Source organism: Bombyx mandarina, chromosome 02 (genome assembly GCF_030267445.1).
Source record: "Bombyx mandarina strain Sakado chromosome 02, ASM3026744v2".
NCBI lineage: Eukaryota > Metazoa > Arthropoda > Insecta > Lepidoptera > Bombycidae > Bombyx > Bombyx mandarina.
Window position 1 is genome coordinate 899,304 of NC_143209.1, and position 25,918 is coordinate 925,221.

The 25,918-nt window shown below is 40.8% G+C and overlaps 1 protein-coding gene across 1 annotated transcript; it reads right to left on the reverse strand.

Moving 5' to 3' along the window:
• Positions 1 to 93: 93 nt before the first annotated feature.
• On the reverse strand, positions 94 to 23,134 carry conv (insulin like growth factor binding protein acid labile subunit convoluted). Its single transcript, XM_028187212.2, has 19 exons — positions 22,971 to 23,134; positions 21,837 to 22,112; positions 21,456 to 21,625; positions 20,382 to 20,534; positions 19,265 to 19,368; positions 18,689 to 18,787; positions 16,726 to 16,827; positions 15,919 to 16,063; positions 15,103 to 15,357; positions 14,159 to 14,331; positions 13,070 to 13,273; positions 11,848 to 12,082; positions 10,071 to 10,270; positions 9,370 to 9,454; positions 8,497 to 8,692; positions 7,095 to 7,172; positions 5,725 to 5,922; positions 3,983 to 4,259; positions 94 to 3,524 (listed from the first exon to the last, which is right to left on the reverse strand). The coding sequence occupies exons 2-19, from the start codon at positions 22,090 to 22,092 to the stop codon at positions 3,101 to 3,103; spliced, it is 3,354 nt and encodes a 1,117-aa protein (XP_028043013.2). The 5' UTR covers positions 22,093 to 22,112; positions 22,971 to 23,134; the 3' UTR covers positions 94 to 3,100.
• Between the last annotated feature and the right edge of the window lie 2,784 nt (positions 23,135 to 25,918).

A 25,918-nucleotide genomic window follows, 5' to 3' on the forward strand; every position in this document is an offset into this window, starting at 1 on the left:
ATAGTGTACAAACTTACAATTCCAATTAATTATAGTCGAATTTCGACTACTGCGGGACCTCTAGTATAAATAAATATAGAAATAGAAACTGCATTTATTAAGTGTATAAGGTAATATATTTCATTTTTTTAATTAATACAAAATAAAAAATACAAAATGGACGGCTTAGTTTCATTTAACACATATTTTACATATTATTATTATATATTTGTATATAAAAAAAAATACTTTACAAACAAAATATTCGTTGGAATAATTTGAGCGGAACGATCACAGAAAGGACATACTTAGATTAATAATTTCAAAAACAAAAGATTAAAGCTTTAAACTTGTGCTTTTTTTAGTCTAGCAACATTTATATCGAGGGGTGAAAGGGTATTTGGTTTAAGCGACATTTCGCTTAAGACGCGACATCTATCTATATATTAATACGTGAAGCAAAAACTTTGTATCCCTTTTTACGAAAATCGCGCGGACGGAGGAGTATGAAAATTTCCACACTTATAGAGAATATAGAGAAGAAGTGCACAATGCTAATATTTTTTTTAAGATATTGCTTAAAAGATACATTAAATCAATAAAGAAAACATTACACACACTACATACCATGTATTTGACGCACACACGCATGCATACTATTTATTGTCAAACTTTTGTTCTTGACGTCTGTTGTCAAATTGAGAATAGATTAAATATTGTTTGTCTTTATTAATATTTTTCTATAGTGTAGTCTTGGCGAAATTTGTGATTATAAAAGTATAATAGTGTTTGGAAATAGAATCTTAATATTGTACAAATTGTACAATTGTATTAATATTGTACTTATAATTTCAATGAATTATAGTCGAATTTCGACTACCGGGCGACCACTAGTCTTTATAATTAGAGGTGCGTTTTATTTGATACTAGCGGCCCGCTCCGGCTCCGCTCGGGTCTTTAACAAAAATTTCAACGATATTTGAAGTTGTTTTATTTTTTAAAATAAAAGAACACTTATTGCGGCACAACCATAATAGTTAGACATATGCTGTCGCGACACTTTTTGTAAATGATAATGTGTTCTACAAAGTCGTAGTACATTATTTTATTCTATCATCAATAGTTTTCGCAGGGCACGCGATGTAAAGAATATTTTAGGTGATTTTTTTACACCTTGAGTTACATTACTGGAGTTTTAGTAAGGATCCCTAATTTTTTTTTCAAAAAAGATTATAGCCTATGTACCCGGGAATAGTGTAGCTTCCAAACAGTGAAAGAATTTTTCAAATCGGTTCAGTAGTTTCGGAGCCTATTCAATACAAACATACAAACAAATATTTCCTCTTTATAATATTAGTCTAGATTAACATCAATAGTTAGACATTTTTAATTGAACTTCAATTAAATTAACTCCATTGAAAATAGCTGACTACTTTTCTTTTGGTTAAGATATTTTTTTCAAATTTCAAACTTTAAATGACTCTCTCCTGTAAAATTACTAAAATGTCGCTTTAACCAAAGAACCCTTCCCCTGTCTATATGTTGTACATACATACATATATATAATAAAATACTTTTTATTTTTATCACACTGTCTGCACTACTACATACTACATAGCGTGAAGGTATTTCATTCACCTCAATATTTCTTGAAAGATAAATCGCATATTGGAGACAATCATTGTTTACATGTGTTTTTTCGGTACGCACGATTCTGGGTGCCGGCTATTGACAGTGTCAACGGGCAACACCAAAAGGTGATTTTGTTGAATCTTCCGATAGCACGAAACTGATCGTGTATTGTGTCATATTAAATATTTTTTTGGAATGTGCTCCATTTACCGACGTCATTCGCCTGACTACGTCCGACTTGCCGGTAAAGCCCCGGACGCTCGACAAGCCATCGGACTCTTGAAACTACAACGAATTGTAAGGTTCGATCTCGCGTACGTCAATTGTAAGAATTGGGACTACAAGTGGAAATTTCAAAAGAAAAATTTTTTTTGAGGGTAGTTACAATTTTCATTTCTCGACGAACAGCGGACTTTTTGGCGGCAACACGAGGAGTGTAGTTGTGTGATTTTGTTGCTGTGCTGAAGTCTGTACTAGGTTCAAAGACCCGTAGTACTGGTCTCAAGGTTCTTGGGATAGATTAGGTTAGGCTAAGTCGTGGTGAACAGATGTCGCGGACTAGTATTGAGAGACGAACTTTTTGGCGGGAACGCGAGGAGTGAAGTTGTGTGATTTTGTTTTATTTTGTCTAATTAGTGTTTCTTCAGGTTTAAATTAGTAATAACGGTGGTTTATTAACCGTTTAATATCTGTGAAAGTGCACTAATGCGGGAAAATGAAACAAACGCTGCTGGACGTAACTTCTCGGTATCTTCCAAAAAGTTCATTGAAAAAGTCTCAGTAGATGACCACCATTTTACTGAAATTATACTTCATCCCATATCATCTCATTTCGTATCGTTTTCATTTAATTTCATGCCATTATTCATAATAATCAAATTCATTTCCGGTTATGGAATGAGCTCCCCACCACGGTGGTTCCCGAGCGCTATGACATGTCCTTCTTCAAACGCGGCTTGTCGAGAGTATTAAGCGGTAGGCAGCGGCTTGGCTCTGCCCCTGGCATTGCTGAAGTCCATGGGCGACGGTAACCACTCACCATCAGGTGGGCCGTATGCTCGTCTGCCTACATGGGCAATAAAAAAAATCATTTCATAATATCATATTTCATATTAGAAAAAAGTTATCATTAAAATTAAAATAAGACTTGACCTAAAGGTCTTAGTTACCAGGTCATAAAATCCAAAAAAAAAAAAACGGCGAATAGCAGCACTCTTTAGCCGAAATTAAATTATAAAATCGTCATAGTCATCGAAATCAGTTGGATTTGTATTATTGAGGGCGATCTTGGGATCGCCGGTCGGATCTTGAATAACATTAGGAACCACGCGAGAGACCATCAAATAAATTAATAAAAACAACAAAAAATCCTTTCTTCACCTTGAAAAAAGATTTGAGACACGTCACAATAAATACAGTCGAATTGATAACCTCCATTATTGAAGTCAGACGCAAACACGAGGTTCAGCCGTGGGATTAGTCTCTGTCCTCATAGCTCAACGTCAGTTATCTTCAGACAAACCCCCAGGAATATGCACAGCGTGATCAGGATAGAGTCGCTGACGAGTCCTAGGACACTGCTAGTGGCGCGTCCCCTGGGCCGGGACAGTCTCCGCTTATCCACGTTTAGCGTCTTGGGCCATAGGTGGAGACGCCCGTTTATTGGTTGGCACTGCGAGGGGTACCAGCGTCGGGGCGCGCCCGCTGACGTCACGGCTTGCACGCACAGCGCGCCGCCTCCCCCCAACGCCCCTCGCGCCCCCGCGTCCAGGGGGACCGTGTAGGAGCGCGCGGTGTAGGGGGCGCGCGCGGCGTGCAACACGTCCCCCCCCTGCCCCCGCACGTATAGCTGCGTGTCGGCTACATCCCCCGCCGACCTCACGTACCAGTGCACGTAGATCGCCTCCTGAGAACTGGAATATTCATCGTCAAAAGAACTCGAAAGTCGTCGTGGCCTAAAGGATAAGACGTCCGGTGCATTCGTATATTGAGCGATGCGCCAATTTTTCTGATGAAATACACGTACTAACATTTTCACGATTGACTTCCACGGTGTAGGAATAACATCGTGTAATCAAAATCAAACCAGCAAAATTATAATTTGCGTAATTACTGGTGGTAGGACACTCACAAGAGGACACGCGCGGGTAGGTACCACCACCCCGCCTATTTCAGCCGTAAAGCAGTAATGCGTTTCGGTATGAAGGGTGGGGCAGCCGTTGTGACTACACTGAGACCTTAGAACTTATATCTCAAGGTGAGTGGCGCATTTACGTTGTAGTTGTCTATGGGCTCTAGTAACCACTTAGCACCAGGTGAGCTGTGAACTCGTCCACACATCTAAGCAATAAAAAAAACTGTGTGAACTTACTACTGTATGTCCCTGAAGGCCAAGTCTGGTTCCGTTATGAAATCGAATGACTCGTCCGCGGTGTTGCCGTATTCTTTTATCTTCTCGTCGGTCTCAATGTTGCCAGCGCACAGCAGCCTCTCCTCGTCCACGTCCAATATGCTCACGTTCTCCAGGCTCGGAGGCTCAGCGCAGCTCACGTTTGAGTACTTAGCGTCGCCGCGCAAGTACGTCTGGGACAGTTTGTTTAAGTAATGCTTCAGGGGCCGAGCGAAGCAGTCGCATATCAAAGTGTTGCCTGAAATTAATTAATAGAGATATTATTGTTTTCTTTTAAAATTATCTAAAATAGAAAAAGACTTTTTGGCGGGAACGCGAGGAGTGTAGTTGTGTGATTTGTTTTATTTTGTCTATTTAGTGTTTCTTCAGATTTAAATCTGTAATAACGGTGGTTTATTAACTGTTTAGTATCTGTGAAAGTTTACAAATGTGAGAATCAAAGCCGCTGGATGTAACTTCTCGGATCCTCAAAAAAGTCCACTGAAAAAATCTCAGTAAATTACCACCAAATGAAACTAAGATTATATTTCATCCCATATCATCTCATATCATTTCATTTAATTTCATCCCAGTTGATTAATGTCTCGAATTAATCATCTTCATTTCATTTCGTTTCACTCCATATTATCATGTTTCATAAAAATAAGAATATAAATTAATAAAATAAGGCATGACCTAAAGGTCTTAGTTACCGGGTCATAAAATCCTTTAAAAAAAAATATTGAAAAAAGATAACATACAAAAATCCGATTCGAATGAACTTCCAGTAGAAGTTAGATAATGAAACGTCACAGCTGTTTATGACGTCATCGCTGTTCGAACGAAGTCGTGCGAGCGGGACAGAGATATTACGCACCCACTTTACGTTGCCTTAATATTATTGTTAATGATTGAACGAGAAGTACTGAAGAGAAGTCGACCTCCTGCGACCTACTGCCTTGAGACGTGAGGTCAAAGTCTCAATAGTATTGTTACACCCGTAAGAGTAACGCCATCTGTCATAAAATAGCAAAAACGAATATCAAAATAACTAGTAATACCGAGAACGGAGAACTTTCGAGAAATGTAACGCCATCTATTATCAAGTATCGAAACGACTCGCCCTATCGGGAATGTTCTCGATAATGGTGGACTTGTCGTGTCGACTATAAAAGCGTTGCAGAGATGACACAAAAGCAGTTAGTAATCGGAACTAATCGAAGCGAAACAGCGAATGGATCACATGAAGCGAAGCGGAAGAAGCGAATTATGAATTGTAAAGTGTTTTGTAAATGTTCTAAGTGTTAAATAGAGTTTTAATTTAGTACTTCAGTGAAAGTTTTCCTTATCCCGAGCCCAAGCGCGTAACAGTACTGTATAAAAAAAATTTTTTTTTTTATTGTTTAGATGCGTGGACGAGCTCACGGGCCACCTGGGGTTAAGTGGTTACTGGAGCCCATAGACATCTACAACGTAAATACCGCCACCTATTTTGAGATATAAGTTCAAAGATTTCAGGTATAGTTACAACGCTGCCCCACCCTTCAAACCGAAACGCATTACTGCTTCACGGCAGAAATAGGCAGGGTAGTTGTACCTACCCGCGCGAACTCACAAGAGGTCCTACCAGCAGTAAAACGAATGTCCCCTGTGAATCAGTGCTGCCTCAGGCGAGACGGTGGCGCCCTCCCGTGCGTGCCCTCTATATTGAGAACGACAGTAACCTTCAAAGTAGACCTGCAAGCCGCGGTCTCGGACCCTCGGGACCAGCCGGGGGTCGAAGCTGGTCAGCCGGTTGCCCCTGACGTCCAGCACCCTCAGTTTGTCAGCCTTCATCAGCTCCTTGACCGGGAGATCCTCTAGCTCATTGTCGTTGAGATACAGTTCCGTTATGTTCCCGGGGAAAGAGAATTTCATTTCCGCTATAAAAAAGAAATTAGTGTTTTATACTTTTGTATTTATCGTCTCAGCCGAGTGGATGATCTCACAGACCAGCTCGGACTTCGAGAAATAGACCTTAAATCAATGGATTAAAATCGACTTTTAAATAATCATTTGTGATCTAGTTTTTGAGGTGGCTCACTAACAAAACGAAAACGTAATAGACAATAAATAATAGTTTAAATAAACTAATAAAATACGCTTTTATAGAAGATCCAACTAAAAAATTGAAAATAAATTTTAATAAATTTGAAATAAAAATAATGTAAGAAAAAATGATTTTATTGTAAAAAAGCGTCGGGTGCTTTTCAGGATATTATCAAAATAACTCTTCTACTCATATCTGTTCATAAAATATTTATACACATATATATTACCATGCACACCCCGCTTTTTTTTACAATAAAATCATTTTTTCTTACACTATTTTTATTTCAAATTAATAAAAAATTATTTTCTATTTTTTAGTTGGATTTTCTATAAAAGCGTATTTTGTTAGTTTTACCATGACGTCATATGTGGCTAAGCTTTGTAGTGCGTTATCTGCGACCCAGCGCTGATGTGACCTACACGACCTGCATGGATCACATTGGTCTATGGTTTTCTCGTTTGGCCCCCAATGACGTCACACGCAACGACTTCTCACAACTAACACATCTGGGTGTCTAGAGTCATCCATCCTCCCGAGGGGGGCGTGAGTGACTAGGGGACCACCGGAGAGCAGCATTATCAATCAGCATTTACTGATGATAGAGTTTACTCTAATATCGCGCAGGTAGACACCACTTTTTTACCCTTTCTGCCATAAATCCATCGCTCCCTCCGGTTTGAAGGCTAATCAGTGATGGAAAGGTAATGTCTTTATACAATTCAGACGCTGGAAATGGCTCCGGTAACCACTTAACCATAGACGGGAAATGAGCTCTTTTTTTTTATTGCTTCGATGGGTGGACGAGCTCACAGCCCACCTGATATTAAGTGGTTACTGGAGCCCATAGACATCCACGACGTAAATACGCCACCCACCTTGAGACAAAGTTCTAAGGTCTCAGGTATAGTCACAACGGCTGCCCCACCCTTCAAACCGAAACGCATTACTGCTCACAAGAGGTCCTACCACCAGTAAAAACAATTACGCACTAAGAGTACTCACATGTTTTAGACACTAAGTCCTTGAGGTTGTTCCGCGAAAGGTCCAGGATCTCCAGCGAGGTCAGATTGCCCAGGACATCTGGCGCGGAGACGGATCGTTAAACTAGTTATTGACAGATTTACGTTACAATAAGTCTGCGTTGCGTTGTCATGGTTTGAAGGCTGAACCGATTCTGATGAAAATCGGTACAAAAGTAGTTTGGACCCTGGTATATGTGGTACCTTTGATCCCACTGCTGGGCATGGGGCCGCCCATTCAAGAAATCTAAGCAAATTTGATGCCTAAGGCATTATCTGTCGAAATCGAAACATATTAAGCTCAGAAATGGAAGGTTTAATGATATGCCATTATATATCTGTGGTCCGACGCCAATAGGGCCAATATCACTAATAATTTTGTTTTGGTATCTAGCATTCAAGAAGACAATAAGCCATCAACAAGCAAATAGTACGAAGGCGCACCTCGCATTGTGCTCTTTTAGGTGGCAGCTTTTGAAAGATCTTCCACGAACTTTAGCGCAAAACAATTTCTATACTAATATATAAATCTACAGAGGTTTTTACGGATGTTCCGTTATAACTACTGAACCGTGCATCCGATTGACTTGAAACTTGGTATCCATGTAGAAAATACATGTACTTAATGGATAGGATAATATTTATATGAGTGTTGGACTCCCTACACCAGTTGCGGGGGCGTTAATGATGAGAATCTTTGTGGGGGTGAGAAATAATAATGTTATTTTGAAATGCCCAGCGAAGCGGACAGGTACAGCTAGTCATACATATAATGATATTGGGTACTCTAGAATAAATAAACAATAAAAGGCTTAATTTCGTTTTCTGTTATATGTATGTAATGAGAAAACAACATTTAAAGCCTTTAATCTAATAAAATTAATATATTAAGCAAACTGAAATTTCTTTTTACTGAATTTCACACTTTACTGAATGACATAGAAGAAAAATCATTTTTAGAAAACGAAAGAGTTTTAGACTGTGAAGGTTTTTCTTTATATAAGATCTTTTTTGCCACGTACCATCCGGCTATGGAATGAGCTCCCCTCCACGGTGTTTTCCGAGCGCTATGACATGTCCTTCTTCAAACGAGGCTTGTAGAGAGTATTAAGCGGTAAGCAGCGGCTTGGCTCTGCCCCTGGCATTGCTGAAGTCCATGGGCACCGGTAACCACTCACCATCAGGTGGGCCGTATGCTCGTCTGCCTACAAGGGCAATAAAAAAAAATAAAAAATATATATACATTTTCAAGATATATGACTTTGGCCCTTTTAGTTCCAGGCCATAGATAGAACTTAAAGCGCCGGATAAGAGGAAAAGGCTTTTAGTGTGAGATACATCCGACGTTATGGCTTCGCTACGCGCAGCCCGTCACCGTCACGTACTGTTCCTGATGTCGTTGATGTAGTTGCCGGCCAGACTCAGCCTCCGCACGCGCCCCGCGCCCACCGTTATGTCGTGCGTGACGACCGCCAGCGAGTTGTGACTCAGGTCGATCTCTGACAGTCTGTACGGGATCCAGGGGCTCGCCGGAAACATCTTCTTTGTTAGGAAGCCGATGTTGTTGTGGCTCAGGTTGACCTGAGAACGGGACTCGGAATGTGCTTTGTGATAGCGGCTACGTAGACCAGCACAACGTCTAGGTAGAACAACTTTTACGTCTTTGGAGGGGTCCGGAGCGAGGTGACGAAGAGGAAAAGGAAGAATGAAAAACGACAGTGAGAGAGAGAAAAGAGGTGAGGAAAAACTGCATTCAGAGATCACAATATTTAATTAAAGTGAATGAAGGGTCTTTAGCGGGAATACAATGGATTTGCTTGTTTGCACAGGGGAGATTAAGGTCGTCGAGACTCCGTCTTCATTAGGGCGGAGAGGCTAGCTTTATGATGCCCATGGGCTACGATAACAGCACGGGACGATAGGCCGACATACTGGCGGTAATGTTAGGTCGTTGACCCCGTCCGCCAGTGGACTTTAAAAGACTAGTGTCTTTTATTTTAGTGAAATAAGAAACAGTAGTAGTGTCGCATATATAACGGTGTTGTGATGACTGCACAATGCTGAGCAACATGAGTAAGCACGTAGTTCACTAGAACAATGTGTGCCTGGTAGCAAGATCGATACGATTAGCCCGGGCGTCGTGCTTAATAGGCCCTCGTTACAAATCCAATGAGCAGCATATGCAGTCGCCACGTGAACTCCCGGTCGGCAGCCAGCAATGTACTCGCATCTCGTATAAACAGTGTACAAGCGCTCACCGTCTCCAAGGAGAGGCAGTCGTCCAGGAGTCCGTTCGTTTTGTTGTCGATCTTCTCCAGTAAGTTGTGAGACAGGTCGAGCTTCCTGCAAGCGAGATGAGGACTTGAAGGCAACGTGAACAGGTATACGGGTGAGGATATATTGGCGACCGGACGGAGAGTAGTTCTGTAGACGAGGTAGCTAGGGAGGTCTGGTTGAGAGCCCACAGCGGACCAGGAGGGCTCTACTTGACTGTGCATCACATCATCATCATTCTCCTCCACTTCTCCCTGGAGTTGGCGCAACATGTTTTCTCCTTCCATACTCCTCTATCATATACCATTTCTTCGCTCATTCCCCTCTTACACATATCGTCTTTTACGCAATCCATCCATTTTTTCTTATATCTACCTCTTCCTCTAAAGCCTTCCAAATTCATATTTAAAACTCTCTTAACAACCTCATTGTCATTTTAATTGGACTGTGCATTACAAACACTGCTAAAAAGCCAGTACGCATTACAATATAAAAGTACAACATGATTGATGGGATGCTATAATCAGCTTGGCGTCAACGAAACAGGTCGACGCGATAACTTTTCTCCCGTACCTAACCGCTGGGTGGCAAGTCGAGCTTTTCACTAGACGAGAACGGTACTTGGAGAGCCTAAAAGCACCGATAGTGGATCACGAGGATCCCATAGGACCTATGGTATCCGCACCTGAGCGCTACCAGGCCCTTAAAAGCCTCGTTGGGGATGTGGTCCAGTTGGTTCCCTGACAGCCTGAGGTCCAGTAGCTGCTGCAGGCCATTGAAAGCGCGGCGCTCCACGGAAGCTATGGCGTTGCGCGACAGGTCCAGCGCGAATAGTGTGGGCAGGTTGCCAAGTGACGACTTGCTTAGTGACGTCAGATTGTTATCCTGAAAACACCCTTATAGTATTCTCTACGGTTTCCGAGGGTCCAGTGTGCTTAGTGCGAGTCTTTTAACGTTATCGTTATTGGAGCCCATAGACATCTACAACGTAAATGCGCCACCCACCTCGAGATATAAGTTCTAAGGTCTCACTATAGTTACAACGGCTACCCCACCGTTCGAACCGAAACGCATTACTGCTTCACGGCGGACATAGGCGGGGTGGTGGTACCTACCCGTGCGGACTCCCAAGAGGTCCTACCACCAGTGATTACGCAAATTATAATTTTGCGGGTTTGGTTTTTATTACACGATGTTATTCCTTCACCGTGGAAGTCAATCGTGAACATTTGTTAAGTACATATTTCATTAGAAAAATTGGTACCCGCCTGCGGGGTTCGAACACCGATGCATCGCTACATACGAATGCACCGGACGTCTTATCCTTTAGGCCATGACGATGATGTTTGCACGTATCATCTTATTGCTTTTGCACACTTGACTTCATGACTTTCTCTTACCAATTAATCGACAGTTATTATACTGTTTGTTGTTGTTTTATTTCGAGTAATACTTGTCGTATACTGTTATCTACCCACTATAGTAGAAATATGTACCAGTAAGGGAACGTACCCATACTACGTGACCTATTTTTTTAGTTTTTCCGACCTCTCCCTTCCCTCGGTGATCACTCGTAGTATATGCCAAGATCCCCCCTCTCCCCCTTTAGTTTTCACGTAGTAATTCATAATTATGATTTTTAATAATTTCACAGGCAAAAATAGAAAAAAAAAATTTGGTTCATACTCGTCTTTATTGCATAAGACCGCATGCACACTTAAATTACTAATGAATTATGTAGTGTGAGTTTACAAAGCGCTAACACTGCGCGCTATATTCGAATACAGGTCGAAAAAATACGAGATTTCTGTCACTAAAATCGACTACGTGTCAATAACCTGAGCCACCCCCCCCCCGCTCCTGTGACTTACCGTAGTATTTTAAAGACTCCGCCCCCCCCCCCTAAACGGGTCACGTAGTATGGGTACGTTCCCGAAGCGTTGGTATGATTAGTGTTAAAGTTAACTCAAATTTGTATGGAATTGGAACAGCGCCCCTAACGGCAAACGTAGGCAAACGTTCTAGTTACATACAAATTTGCGTTAACTTTTACGATATCGAGAACGTGACAATACTCACACTAAGACACTGGATACAATTAGAAACTACTTTTACGGTTTAATCTCGCGTTTTCTATTGACATGACACTGATGACGTCTGGAGCTCAAAATAAAGAAAACTCTTCAGCGAAGTTCTGAATAAAACTCAATTTTGTTATTACGACATTTAAGTTAGCAATACTATACAAACTACACTATCGCAATTCCTTTTTTTTTTATTGATTAGATGGGTGGACGAGCTCACAGCCCACCTGGTGTTAAGTGGTTACTAGAGCGCCACCTTGAGATATAAGTTCTAAGTCCTACTCCTAACATTACTGACTTCCACAAGCGACGGTAATCACTCACCGTCAGATGAACCGTAAGCTCGTCTGGCTATAAGGGCAATAAAAATAATCACACCTGCATATATAAATACTGTAAGCTCGTCAGACTGCTCAGGGCCTCCCACGGCGGTCTGGTGAGCCCGTTCGATGATAAGTCAAGAGTCTGCAAGGTCAGCAGACTGGAGAAGCTGTCGCTGGCGAGCATGTCGCCGAGCATGTTGGCCGACAGGTTGAGACGCAGCAGAGCGTTCATCGAAGGCCACGTGTTCGATTTTATCTCTCTCAGATTGTTATGAGCTACGTTCAATTCGCTGGAACGGACAAATCTCAATGTACCCACATAAAGCACCTATCGAACGCCGACTAAACAACCTGAGACAGTGTGCCGGTTGAGTTTCCACATCCAAAATTGGCTTCTATGGTGAAGGAATAACATCGTTTAATAAAATCGAAGCCGCAAAATTGTAATTGGCGTAATTACTGGTGGTAAGACGTTTTGTGAGTCCGCGCGGGTAGGTACCACCGCCCTGCCTGTTTCTGCCGTGAAGCAGTAATGCGTCTCGGTTTGAAGGGCAGCCGTTGTAACTATACTGAGACCTTAGTACTCATAGCGCGGAACCAATCCACCGTGTTATATGGGAGATTATTAAGTTATTATTGGTCCCCTCAACGCAATATGAAAACGGTTTCACTAATATGGTACTTGTGAAACTTTAATGGTACTAATTAATTACTTCGCTAAATATAATCTATTAATATCCAATATATTAAAGATCGCGTCAAGCCAATCGCAATACATGACGTCATATGTAACTATTGCTACTGGTGAACCAGTTCTTCCAAATCTATTCCTCCTTATATCCTACTAGCTGTACTCGTCCGCTTCGCTGGGCATTTAAAATTAACATTATTATTTCACACCCCCACAAAGATTCACATCATTAACGCCCCCGCAACTGGTGTAGGGAGTCTAACACTTATATAAATATTAGGCTATCCATTAAGTACATGTATTTTCTACATGGACACCCAAGTTTCAGGTCAATCGGATGCACGGTTCAGTAGTTATAACGGAACATCCGTAAAAACCACTGTAGATTTATATATTAGCATAGATACTACAATTATTTAGATTATTTAAAGGAACTTTTAATTTAACGATTGCCTCTATATTATTTATGAATTAATCAAACTCTCAGATGTCAACTTTGCAAAAATTTGTCAATATGCTATACGATTTTCGACTTTACGTTATTTAGCAATGTGAAACAATTTCGAATAACAAAACAGACGCTCACCCCAAACTGATGGGTATCTGGAATATCTTCTCCAGTTGATTGTGGCTCATGTCCAGGAGGCGGCAGCTGGCCAGCTTAGCGAGCCCGCCCCTCGACACGTCGCTCAGCAGGTTGTGCGACAGATCCAGCTCTAGGACGGTGGGTAGGGTGCCGAACATGGCGGGTTTTATGCGCTCCAAGCTGTTGTGGCTCAGGTTCACGAATCTACAACGAAATACCGGAACCAGACTGCGTTATTCGCTGTTTTATGCGGGCTATTCACGTGCATACGGTTTTGTTCTATTTTTTTATTGCTTATATCCATCTGATGTTAAGTGGTTACTGGAGCCCATAGACATCTACAACGTAAATGCGACACCCATTTTGAGATATAAGTTCAGTCTCAGTTACAACGGCTGCTCCACCCTTCAAGCCGAAACGCATTACTGCTTCACGACAGAAATAGGCAGAGTGGTGGTACCTTCCCGCGCGGACTCACAAGAGGTCCTACAATCAGTAAAAATCCGCTTCGGTCATCGTTCTCGTCGAGCCCTTCGTCGCTTGTGACGAAGGGCGACGAGTAATTTAACCCATAGACACCGCCCACTGAGTTTCTTACCGGATCTTCTCAGTGGGGTCTTCTAAGTCGTCGTGGCCTAAAGGATAAGACGTCCGGTGCGTTCGTATTGAGCAATGCACCGGTGTTCGAATCCCAGGCCGGTGCCAGTTTTTCTAATGAAATACGTATTCAACAAATGTTCACGGTTGACTTCCAAAGTGAAGGAATAGCATCGTATAATAAAAACTAAACCCGCAAAATTATAATTTGGGTAATTTCCAGTAACCACTTAACACCAGGTGGGCTGTGAGCTGTGAGATCCTCCACCCACCTAAGCAATAAATAAAAAAAAAGCCTCATGTCCTTCGATTGAAACTTCGATAGCTGAGATTGAGTATCGACCGTCCCAACTTTTAAACCAAAACGGATGACTGCTTCGGAACAGAAATAGGGGGGGATAGTGCTGTCCCCTAGTGCGAGCTCTCAATATGGCCTACCACCGATGCTTCGCGCTACACACCTGCCGTACCCAGCCACCGGGGACTACTCACCTCAAGGAGAACAGGTTCTGGAAGACCGCATTGAAGATGTCGCTGATGTTGTTGTGTGACAGATCGACGGTGTGGAGCTCGTACAGTTTGGGAAACGCCGCTTTCGGTATCCCGGTGATCTGGTTGAAGGTCGCGTTCAAGATCCTTATGCCCGTCATGTTCTGTATGGGGATCTGTCGGGGGACAACAGTACGGACTTCGAATTCGTGTTATTTGATTGTGAGTCCGCGCCGGTGGTACCATCACCCTGCCTATTTCTGCCGTGAAGCAGTAATGCGTTTCGGTTTGAAGGGTGGGGCAGCCGTTGTAACTATACTTGAGACCTTAGAACTTATATCTCAAGGTGGGTGGCACATTTTCGTTGTAGATGACTATGGGCTCCAGTAAACACTCATCTAAGAAAAAAAAAATGTTTACTAGTCTGTACTGCACGTTAAATTCCGTGGTACCCCCGGTCGGAAACGATTAAAGTATTCTACACTTTTGGTTGCTGGAAACAGAAAATATGACCCCGACCGGGACGCAATGATAACCGTAAGGAGTGTCCTTAATGGGTTAGGAGGGTCCTTACCATTGATTGCACCAATAAAACGATTACAAATTAAATATTTAAACAAGCAAAAACAGTACCGTTAAGTTTTTATTTATTTTTTATTGCCTTAATAAGCTGAGGAGCGGAGAGGAAAATAGCCAAAGGCAGAGCACTAACAAGATGGTCAGACATTATTGAGAGGGCTGTTGGAGACAGCATCCAAAAGCCGATCGATCCTCATGGAAAGACTTACATACGTGCACACGAGATCCTGAGTACTCCTCAGATCCTCAAATGAGCATGCGGCCCACTCGATGGTGAGTGGTTACCGTCACTGATGGGCGTCAGCAACGCCAGGGTGACAGTCAAACCTCTGCCTATTTGCTACATTTCCGTCTCTATTCAAACTCACCTGACTGAAATCCGTGATGTGGTTGTGGGCGACGTTCAATTCATACGCGTATGTGTTCTCGTCGAAGGCGCTCCTATCGATGACCGTCAGGTTGTTGTAGCGCAAGTCCAGCACAGTCAGGTTGTTGCAGTTCTGGAAGGCCTTCGGTTCGATCTTGGAGAGCTGGTTGTGGGAGACGTTCACCGTCGCCAGATATAGGTCCGTGAAAGCCTGGGCTTCGATCACGGTTATCTCGTTCTCCGCCAAGTTTATCGTCTGCGGAACGCATTTGGTGTCAGCTGCGGGAGCGACTGGTGGTAGGACCTCTTGTGGGTCCGTGAAGCAGTAATGCGTTTCGGTTTGAAGGGTGGGGCAGCCGTTGTAACTATACTTGAGACCTTAGAACTTATATCTCAAGGTGGATCTCGCATTTACGTTGTAGATGTCTATGGGCTCCAGTAACCACTTAACACCAGGTGGGCTGTGAGCTCGTCCACCCATCTAAGCAATAAATATATATATTTCAATAATAGTATGGTATGGAGCCAGTATGAAGCGCAGTACCAACTATCTGAAATGCAGGAATCTACAGTATGCAAGGTTTCCAAGAAGAGATCCTTCTAGAAGCTGACTCGCGCTAACAGCATTTACAAGACAGACTCGCGTTGGATCTCTGTTCCTTGGACGATGTTTTCTTCGTAGTCAAAACCATAAGCATCGGAAGCAGCGGAATCTGTGGGCAACTCCCATGTCCATCAGTATCAGGAGTCCCAGCGATGGGCATATGTGACATCATCCCCTACGGAGCTGAGCATCCCTAGACCAGACGATACTCACGTCAGCAAATTTGACCGATTGAAACATTTGATAGTCGACTTTCTTGATTTTATTCCTCGCCAGGTCCACGGTGCCTATTCTGGTCACGGCCGAGAAGGTCCCCCTGCCTATATCCGAGATCTGATTGTCTTGAAGGAACAAACGCCTGTAGAAGAAATGATTTAGTAAGGATCAACGAATTTCGGGTGTGCCTTAGAATAATAAATAGTACCGACATCAACTCTTCTGACAGACGTGATGAAAAGCAACTAATAGATTTTGAGGTCATCGTGGCCTAAGGGATAAGACGTCCGGTGCATTCGTGTTGAGCGATGCACCGGTGTTCGAATCTCAGGCGGGTACCAATTTTTTTAATGAAATACGCATTCAACAAATGTTCACGATTGATTTTCACGGTGAAGGAATAACATCGTGTAATAAAAATGAAACCCGCAAAAGTATAATTTGCATAATTACTGGTGGTAGGACCTCTTGTGAGTCCGCACGGGTAGGTGCCACCGGCCCGCCTATTTCTGCCGCGAAGCAGTAATGCGTTTCGGTTTGAAGGGTGGGGCAGCTGTTGTAACTATACTTGAGACCTTAGAACTTATATCTCAAGGTGGGTGCCGCATTTACGTCATAGATGTCTATAGGCTCCAGTAACCACTTAACACCAGATGGACCGTGAGCTTGTCCACCCAACTAAGCAATAAAAAATAAAAAAAGTTCGACCATTTGATATCTATTCGTCCCGGGCTGTCCTTAGAACGAAGGACCGACCCGCGTGGCGGTTTGTCACGGTTTCCCTGCGAAAACAAAAACCCGTACCTCAAAAACCTCATTCCTCGGAAACTGTTCGTGTCCAATTTCTTCAATTTATTATTGTCCAAATGCAGGACTTTCAGTAGATTGTTCCTCGCGAACATCCCCCTGGAATAAACAACGAAATAGCTCCGTGAACTCCCAAGGACCTTATCCTTTCAAAGACTTACCCTTGATACCAGACACAAGACTTATACATGGGTCAAAGAACCTATTGGGAACATTCGTACTGTTAGGCATATTATAAAGTCAATGGTCACTTAACAGACGGTACGGTGCGGGAACACGAGGCTTGCTCCGGACCGCCTCATTTAGTTATTCCTATTGTATTTTCTACTGGCAACTTATAATGTGGTGTTGATGAACGTTTAAAAGAACAAGTTAGATTAGGCCAAGCCATGACGTTTTGTTTCGCCGGATCCTCCCAGAACTGTGGCGCTTTTGTTAGAACCGACCTCAGAGACAACGCGCTGTGAGTTCCAACTGGCATGTTACATTGTGGTTCAAATTAATTTGCCAAAACATTTGCCTTATAATGACTTAGTTAAAATTTTGTGGGTAAGTGCCATAAAAACCGACCAAATAATTAGGACAAAGTAGGGTGAGTGACTCGTTTTTTGTCGCCGCATACTTTAAGTAAAACATTCGAAATGAAACATAAGGTTTGTCTGTTGCTTTTGTACTTTAGTTTACCCTGTGATCTGTATCGTGAATTCCATGGAGGGGTTTGACAACCCCATTGGGGTGATACCTTCGTCTCCGTTCTACCCACCAGAGAGCCTCGTCACTTCAACCTGTCCCCGCACCCCATCCAGCAGTGGGGTCTCCACTCCACGGTCGCAGCGCTGTCGGGTGCTTCTTCATGTGAGGTTTGTAGTAGCAGCCGCGTCGCTACGATCTATCAGCGATGGTAACCACTTACAATAAACTGAAAAGTAATCTTGCTCTCAATAGCCACAGAAGAATGACAGTATAAATTTTCTGGAAAAAAATAATCTGAAAACAAGTTAGACAGGGAGATTATAGATAGAGATGAGACAAAAAGAGAAGTGATTTCTGTAAATTACAGATTGTGCCTTATATGCCACCGTTGGCAACGTCGAGTAGTGGAATCGCTTAATTGCTTCAGAGCAACGACCACCCTGCAAACGATGGCGGATGGCCGCTCCACGAGATTTAGCAATGGCACCGACCTCGCGGGGATCGGTCTTGCCACCAATTAAGATGTACCGCTCTGTGACAAACTTTGTTCACCATTAAAAAACTACCACACAGATTCATAGAACTAGTAGGAGAGCTCACGGGGCTCTAGCCTAGTGACGTTGCTAACACTAGCCTTAACAAGTTCTTCGCAGAATCTACCACCGGATCGGAAACGCGACCCATTGCGAAAATCCGGCGAGAAACTCAGCGGGCTGTGTCTGTGGGTTAATTTATTCGCCGAGCCCTTCGTCGCAAGCGACGGGTTCGACAAGAACGATGACCGGTGCTTGATGTACCTAAAAGCACCGTCAGTGGAGGATCTTAAATGACGCGTTTGACGGGACTGGCGAGGACCGTGTGCTCAGTGCGAGTTTTTTAACGTTGTCGATAGCGTAAAAGTTAGCTCATATTTGTATGTATACGTTATAATACTCATTGTAAAAACGAATATTTAACAAAAATCTAATATTAAAAAGATAAATAAAAAAGAAAAAAGACAAGCCCGCTGAGTTTCTTGCCAGTTCTTCTCAGGACGGAGGCTAGTTTTTGTGAATTGGCGGTAGTTCTTTTTGACGTTCAAGAAGTATGTACCTTCATTTATGTTGAATATATTTTTTTTTATTTCATTATGGGATGGGATCGTTTGCCCACGTTTGCCGCTAGGGGCGCTGCTCATACTCCATACAAATCTGAGTTAACTTTTACGCTATCGAGAACGTTAAAAAACTCGCACTAAGCACACCGGAGGGACGCCGCGGGAACTTACCGGGGTATTTCCTTGATGTCGTTGTGGCTGACGTTGCACCAGCCCAGCTTGGTCAGGTCCCCGATGTGAGTGCCGTCCAGCCTCGTGATATTGTTGTGACTGAAAATTGGGACACAATTTTTGAAGTGAAAACTTCTTTAGAATCGTTGTGATTTCAAACCGGATGCAACGGAAAAAACGACAGGTAAGAGACACAAATACAAAAATGTGTAGGATGAAGCCAGCAAAGAGTGAGACAGAAATATACATACTATTTAATACAGCGCCATCTGTGAGATTTTTTAATACTAACGTGTGTATGAAAGCTCTTGTAGTGAATTTTAATTTAGGATTATACGTGAAATTAAAATATCAATTCACAGAGGGCGCTACCTTACAATTATTTACTAATGACAAATTTTTTTACATATACTTAAGACGTTTAGGATAGTTGTATTTTAATTTTGGAAGGTTTCACTTCTACCACGTGTGAATTGCACACATGTAATTTTTTTTTTTTTTTGCTTCACGTCAAGTGAGCTGTTAGCCCGTTCACACCTTTATACAACAAAACACATATTTATATATGTATATCACCTCAGATCCAAGACATCGGTGTCCCGGAGTCCCTTGAACTGATTCTTCTTCAAGGTCACAAGCCTGTTTCCGTGCAGATCTAACTTCTTTAACTTACGCAGGTTCTGAAACAATATCATCATCATCATTAGTCCACGGGCCACTGCTGGACCACAAACATCTCTCAATTTACACCACTGACCCTGGATCTTCGGCCCCCTCATCTATTTCTTGATGGCTACCTTTTACAAGTCATCCTGATATTGTTTTGTAAATAAAAGCACCAACAAATATGATACTCACTGGTGGCAGGGCGTTATCCCACCATGGACACCACCATCCTTCCTATTTCTGTGGCAATGCAATCCGGTTTCAAAGATAAGACAGTGATTTGGAGGGTTTTAAATGTCACTTAACTTCACATCTATACTAATTTTATAAAGCTGAAGAGTTTGTTTGTTTGAACGCGCTAATCTTAGGAACTACTGGTCCGATTTGAAATTTCTTGATTTGAAAATTCTTTCAGTGTTAGATAGCCCATTTATTGAGGAAGGATATAGGCTGTACAACATCACGCTAAGAACAATACAAGCGGAGCACCAATAAATAATGTTCCAAAATCGAGGTTTTTTCCCTTTTGAGAGCTTCCGCTGCGTGCGCTGCAGAAACGGTTACAGTTTCGCTAAAATATTGTATGAATTGTTCCCCTTTAAAAGATCTAAAAAAAAAGTCCGCGACAGCATTTTTTTACTTTATTTTTATTGCTTGGATGGTTGGACGAGCTCACAGCCCACCTGGTATTAAATGGTTACTGGAGCCCATAGACATCTACAACGTAAATGCGCCATCCACCTTGAGATGTAAGTTCTACGGTCTCAGTATAGTTACAACGGCTGCCCCACCCTTCAAACCGAAACGCATTACTACTTCACGGCAGAAATAAGCGGGATGGTACCTACCCGTGCGGACTCACAAGAGGTCCTACCACCAGTAAAATATATGTCTATATGTTAAGGTTGGCTCACTATAACATTTTTTATGCTAACCAAATTTGTTTTATAATAAAGCATTATTTGTGAACTATCCCACGCGGACGAAGTCGCGGGCAAATGCTAGTTCATAAAATAAAGGAGCAAACCTGAAATGCTTCTATGGGTATATCAGATATTAAGCCATTGACAAGGTGTAATCTCTCGAGTTTTCCCACAGCTTCACTGCCGGCGAACATGTCCTTAGTCAATTTAGTCATTTGGTGTCCATCAATAGACAGCACTGACAGGTTGCCCAAGATCTGAAACAGCAGAGAGGATTTTTATTTAGAGTTGCAAAAGACAGCAGTCTAGATGGCTGTGGCATCGGTTATACGGTATCATAAAGCTGTTGAATTTGATTCGAAATCAAAATATTTTTGGAAGAATAAGTTTGTATAGGTAGGATGTCTTAAGCCTTCGTCAAACAGAACGCGTAATTAGCGCGCGTCAGAGCGCTAAGCTGACGGCGCTATGACGCCGAGATGTGTTGTACTAATATAACATACCGTTTAACAGAGCCCCAGCGCTATAAGAACGCAACGCTCTGTCGCGGCGTTAGGACGCTTTGACGTCAGGCGTTGTAATTTTTTACAAATTTTATTTTAGCGTCCGAGTGAATGTGTATTAAAATACTAGATAATGCCCGAAAAAATGATATTAATAGTTAGAAAATACCCATGCTTATACAATGCCACATCTGAATCACTCGATTTCTCAATACTTTTAAATTTTCACACTGCTATGGAAAGGCACTATGATTTGGCGAATGCGTTGCGTCAAGGAGCGCTAGACTCATCTAGTCAATTTGAAGAGCGCGACGTTAAGTAAGCGTTCTGTTTGACGAAGGCTTTAGATAAATCTAATATAAGTTTTTTTTTTATTATAATGCAGAACATAATCCATTCGTAACATCTTTTTCTTAGGCAGCTGACAATGTCTTTTGTAATCGTTTTGGAGCACCAAGGAACTAGAAAAATTTACCTACAGTATAAACCTTTCATTTAGGTGTGTGTGACTGTCTATGTATATAAAGCTCAGGATCAGTACATAGCTGTGTAGTATATGACTTGATATGGATTGAATCTGTCTGTTTGTATAGAAAAGCTCTAGATTAGCACAGAACTCTAATAAACCATATTTAAATTTAAAGTAAGACAGCACTTTCAAATACAGGATCATACCTTAAAAGCCTCCTTAGGAAAATCGATAAGCTTGGTATTTGTCAAGTATATCTCCTGCAATGTTCTGTTTACACCAGCAAAAGCGTACTCTTCAATGCTCGTAATAGGTGTGTCCACTATCTCCAAGATACGTACAGTCGATCTATGGAGTAATGAGCCAAAGAGGTTTGCTGTAATAGACAATTAAATTTTATTGAATATTTTATTTATTAGTTGCATAGGTAGGTGAATGGAGAAAATAGTACTATGTAAAACAATATTGTATTCCACAAATAGAAAGATTATTTCAATGGTTCAGCGTTTGGGCTGTCTGTGAATTAATCAATTATGGAAAAATTTGTTAAATATGAAATAATGTTCAAATCGTAATACTAAACTTACTAAATTTGCATTCCTTCAGCAACAGTCTCTCTATTGGCAACCCCATACCAGCTATGTTGCCAATTCCCACACTGATAAGAGCCAAACCTGCATTTTCACAACGTATATACAGCCCTGAATCTGTTCCTTTCTCACAAATACAGGGATACAATAATGTTGTCTCCTTCGGGCATGAATATGCAGGACCAGGTGGAATGTATTCTGAATTCAAAAGTGGCAGTGTTGCTAATACAAAAATTACAATTGTGTAGACCATTTTGCGAGGAGTATTGTAATCTGTAACAAACAAAAACTATACATAATATAACTTAGCGGATGTGTGTTTGCTAGAAATTATAACCATTTGTAATTTAGAGTTCTAACTTACCAAATTGAACATTTTGTATTTTAAGTTAATTTAATGTAAAATATGTATTTGACCTTTTTTAGAAAAATATATTGATCGGTAAAACCGGTAACAAATTTAAAAATTATATTCTCAAGGAAAAGTAATAAATATCTGTAATTTTATTTTTGCAAAAAAAGTAGATCTTTAACCTTTTTTTATCAAGAAAAATATTAACAGCTCTGCATAATACATATATTATGCATGCATTTAAAAGTTTTCTATTTAAATTCTAATTGACGAATTTTTTTAAAGTTTATGAATTAAAAAAGAGTCATTTTCAAACTTTAACTTTTCCCATTAGCATTTTAGCTTCGGGATTTACTCTTGGGATAAAATTTAAGCGTAGTTTAAAAGCTTAAACTTAATTTATTTCATTCAAAAATTACACGTACAAAAAGTAAATATGATATTTTTTTTACAAGCCAGCAAAAGTAGAGCAAGTTTCTTAAGCAGGAACAAATAATAAGAACTAATATTCCAAGGTTGATCACGTACCAAATCGAGTTTCGATGGAGTTTAACTAAAGTTAAGGTCAAAAAAACCTGTTTTAATTTATTGTTTACGCGAAATTTATATTCCACAGATATTTATTTCATATTTAGATATATTTTTACAGATAAACAGTGATTATTCATCGTTGAAATATAAGGGAAAACCCTTGAAACACAGTAGAAACGGAACACAAGTTAGGTATTATAATTTAATACTTTCACTTTTTATAAAACTTATGTTTAAATCTGACTTACCCGCCAATAAAAGCCAGTAAATCGTTGTAACAGGCAATTCGTGCAGTTAATGAAGTTATTTACGTTTCTATCATAATAATCACGTTAGAAGTACGTAGTTTTGTTATTATTTTAGAAAAACTGCATTACCCCCCTCATGGTCAACACGCAACTGAAGAAAAATTGTTATGTTTTTTTAATTACTCTTTAAAGATCTAGAAACTAGCCTTTTAGCCAATTTCATATTTTTTTCTTTTATCAATCAATTGGAACAAAATGAATTTGATGTTAATTTTCCTGAAATTGTTTATGAAATGAAACTAAATAAAACAAGTTGAGATACAATTTATTGTAAGTAAATTTCAATTTCCCAGGAAAATTGCGAGCATACTGAGGCTTCAGTTGACTTTTTCAAAGCACCCAAGAAGTAACATTCGGCAATTTTATTTCACCGTTCTCCACTTTACTTTCATGCTAAATGGTTATGGCTCAATGCTAAATGGCTAAATGGTTAAAAAGTAACCAATGCTACACATTTAAATTAAAATAAATAAATAAAACAATGCGTTCCTTAGCATTCCCGCCAAAAAGTCAAATGTTGGAAAATAGAAATCATAATTGGTAATGCGATAGTCTGTGCTACCATTTTTCTATATAAAGAAACCAGTAGGTGTGTACTGTGTATTTATTAACAAAAAGGTCTTTAAAAATTACTAAAATTGAAGAACGTGAAAATTAATTACCTTTAACAACTATCAAAACAGTAAAATCATTAAATTTCAATGGTTTTTTAATACTTTAGGTCCATAAATGAAGCTCACGGCTTACCTGATGTTATCTAATTACCAAAGCTAACAAACATTTTGAATGCTGCTACCAAGCTCGAGTCATGAGGTCGATGTCTCGATTAGATTATAATATATCAGTTGTCCTACTGGCATGATTGCTTTGTGGCCAAAATGAGCAGAATAGTAGTCCTTACCAGAGCGGGCTCGCAAAACATACTATATACCTACATGTAAATTTAACATGATATAAGGCTAAATTCGATGAAATTTTATTTTATTATGGATCTATTATAAAGGTCTATCATTATAACATGAAATTAGATGCGTATATTAGATACTTTGAAAATAGTTCAGCTGAAATACGGTTTGAATATCAACTCTGTCCACTGTGTAAACATTTTAAGCCTTTACAGGAGGAATACAGGACAGAAGGATTAGGTATTTAATAGTTAATCGTGCCTCGAGCTGTTGTGTAAACTTCAACGCCCGAAATAACAAAGTTTTAGGCTACTGTGGAAGTATTACGTCAATAAAAGAGCATGGAAAAATCAATGCCCCTTTTAATGTGTTTCATTAGCACTATTAAAAAGAAACATGAAAACAGAACATGAACTAAAAGTTTTTCGACTTTAAAGTAAAACAGAAAATGCATTATCTTTAAATTAATTAAAAAAAGACAACTTTGATTAATCACATCAAATGTCACTGCTTATTCTTAATTTCAATGTCAATAGAACCAACAGCTCATTTTCAAAACTTATTTCGTTAATATTGTAGATATTTTATAACGACACACAGTCACAATGGCTCCGAAAAAGAAAAAGAAGAAGCGAGAAGAACGGATACGATGTGACGAAATTGAAATAGAGCGTTTTCACACGCAAGCCGATGATGTCTTCCGATATAACTGGTGGGAAGTGTTTTGCTTCCCATATATATTGTGTGCACGGTTTTGGGAATGCTGTGTATCGCTCTGTGCTGGAACAAACCAGTGCCTCGTGTATTGGATGATGATACAATGGCTCGTTTGTAAAATCACGAAGATCACCACACCGAATCCGATCATATTTCCTTACTATTTCTACCTATTCTGTCAAGTTATATTGCTGACGCTTGTATTCGTCATGTTATGGGTTTGGTTCGGTAAAACTATAGTTATACCATTTTTTGTGACTTTTTGGGAAGTTCTTACCGACACTGAACCGCAGGAGACTCGTAAAAACATTACAAGGTTGTCTTTCAGAAGGTATTGTTTTAGAAAAGGTGAAATATTCGATACTACACTAGACTCTGGGTCCATTCGTCATGGCTCAACTGTAGTAAATGTTTTTGTGTTATTTTTAAATATATTTATTAAATAAAATAACTTCGGTTTAATTTGTAAAAATGCGAATTTCTAATAGTTAGTATTACTTTACAATTAGCCAACGGACACTCACCACACATCGTATTGTAATGAAGTACACCTTAAGCATAACACAAGAAACCAAATTTATCGCAAATAAACACAAATGGGATGACTTTTTTTTTTTTTCCTACCTAAGCTGATAGCCTTGAGAGGCTATTTCAGCGTACCCTAGCTTGTGTAGGTGAGCTCGCGGGGCTCAAACCGGAGAATTGCTAACACCGCCCTAGCAAGAGCAGTGCTTCGCAGAATCTACCACCGGATCGGAAGCGCGACCCTCTGAGAAGATCCGGCGAGAAACTCAGTGGGCTGTGTCTGTGGGTTAATTCGCTCGTCGAGCCCTTCGTCGCAAGCGACGGGTTCGACGAGGACGGTGACCGGTGCTTGTATTGCCTAAAAGCACCGTTAATGGATCAGGAGGATCCGTGATGACGTGCTTTGGGCGACGTCGACGGTTTACCAATCGGTCTACAGGATCGGGTATGTAATTTCCAGCGGCTACGATGAGAGGGTTCTCATGTCGTGCCGCCTTCTCAAAGTGGCGCAGCGATGCCGACTGTAGATACTGACGGGGTCGAGCTCCAGGTCATCGTGGAGGTCCACGTTCCTCTGGAACCATGGTGCTCCGACGGCTATCCTGCAGAATCGGGATTGTATGGGATGACAATGCAGACGAAATGCTATGAAATAATAGCTACTAAAAACAAAAAAATTAGTAGGTTTTCATCACGGAAGAATCGATAAAAACCGGCAACATTTAAATATTTGAAATAGTT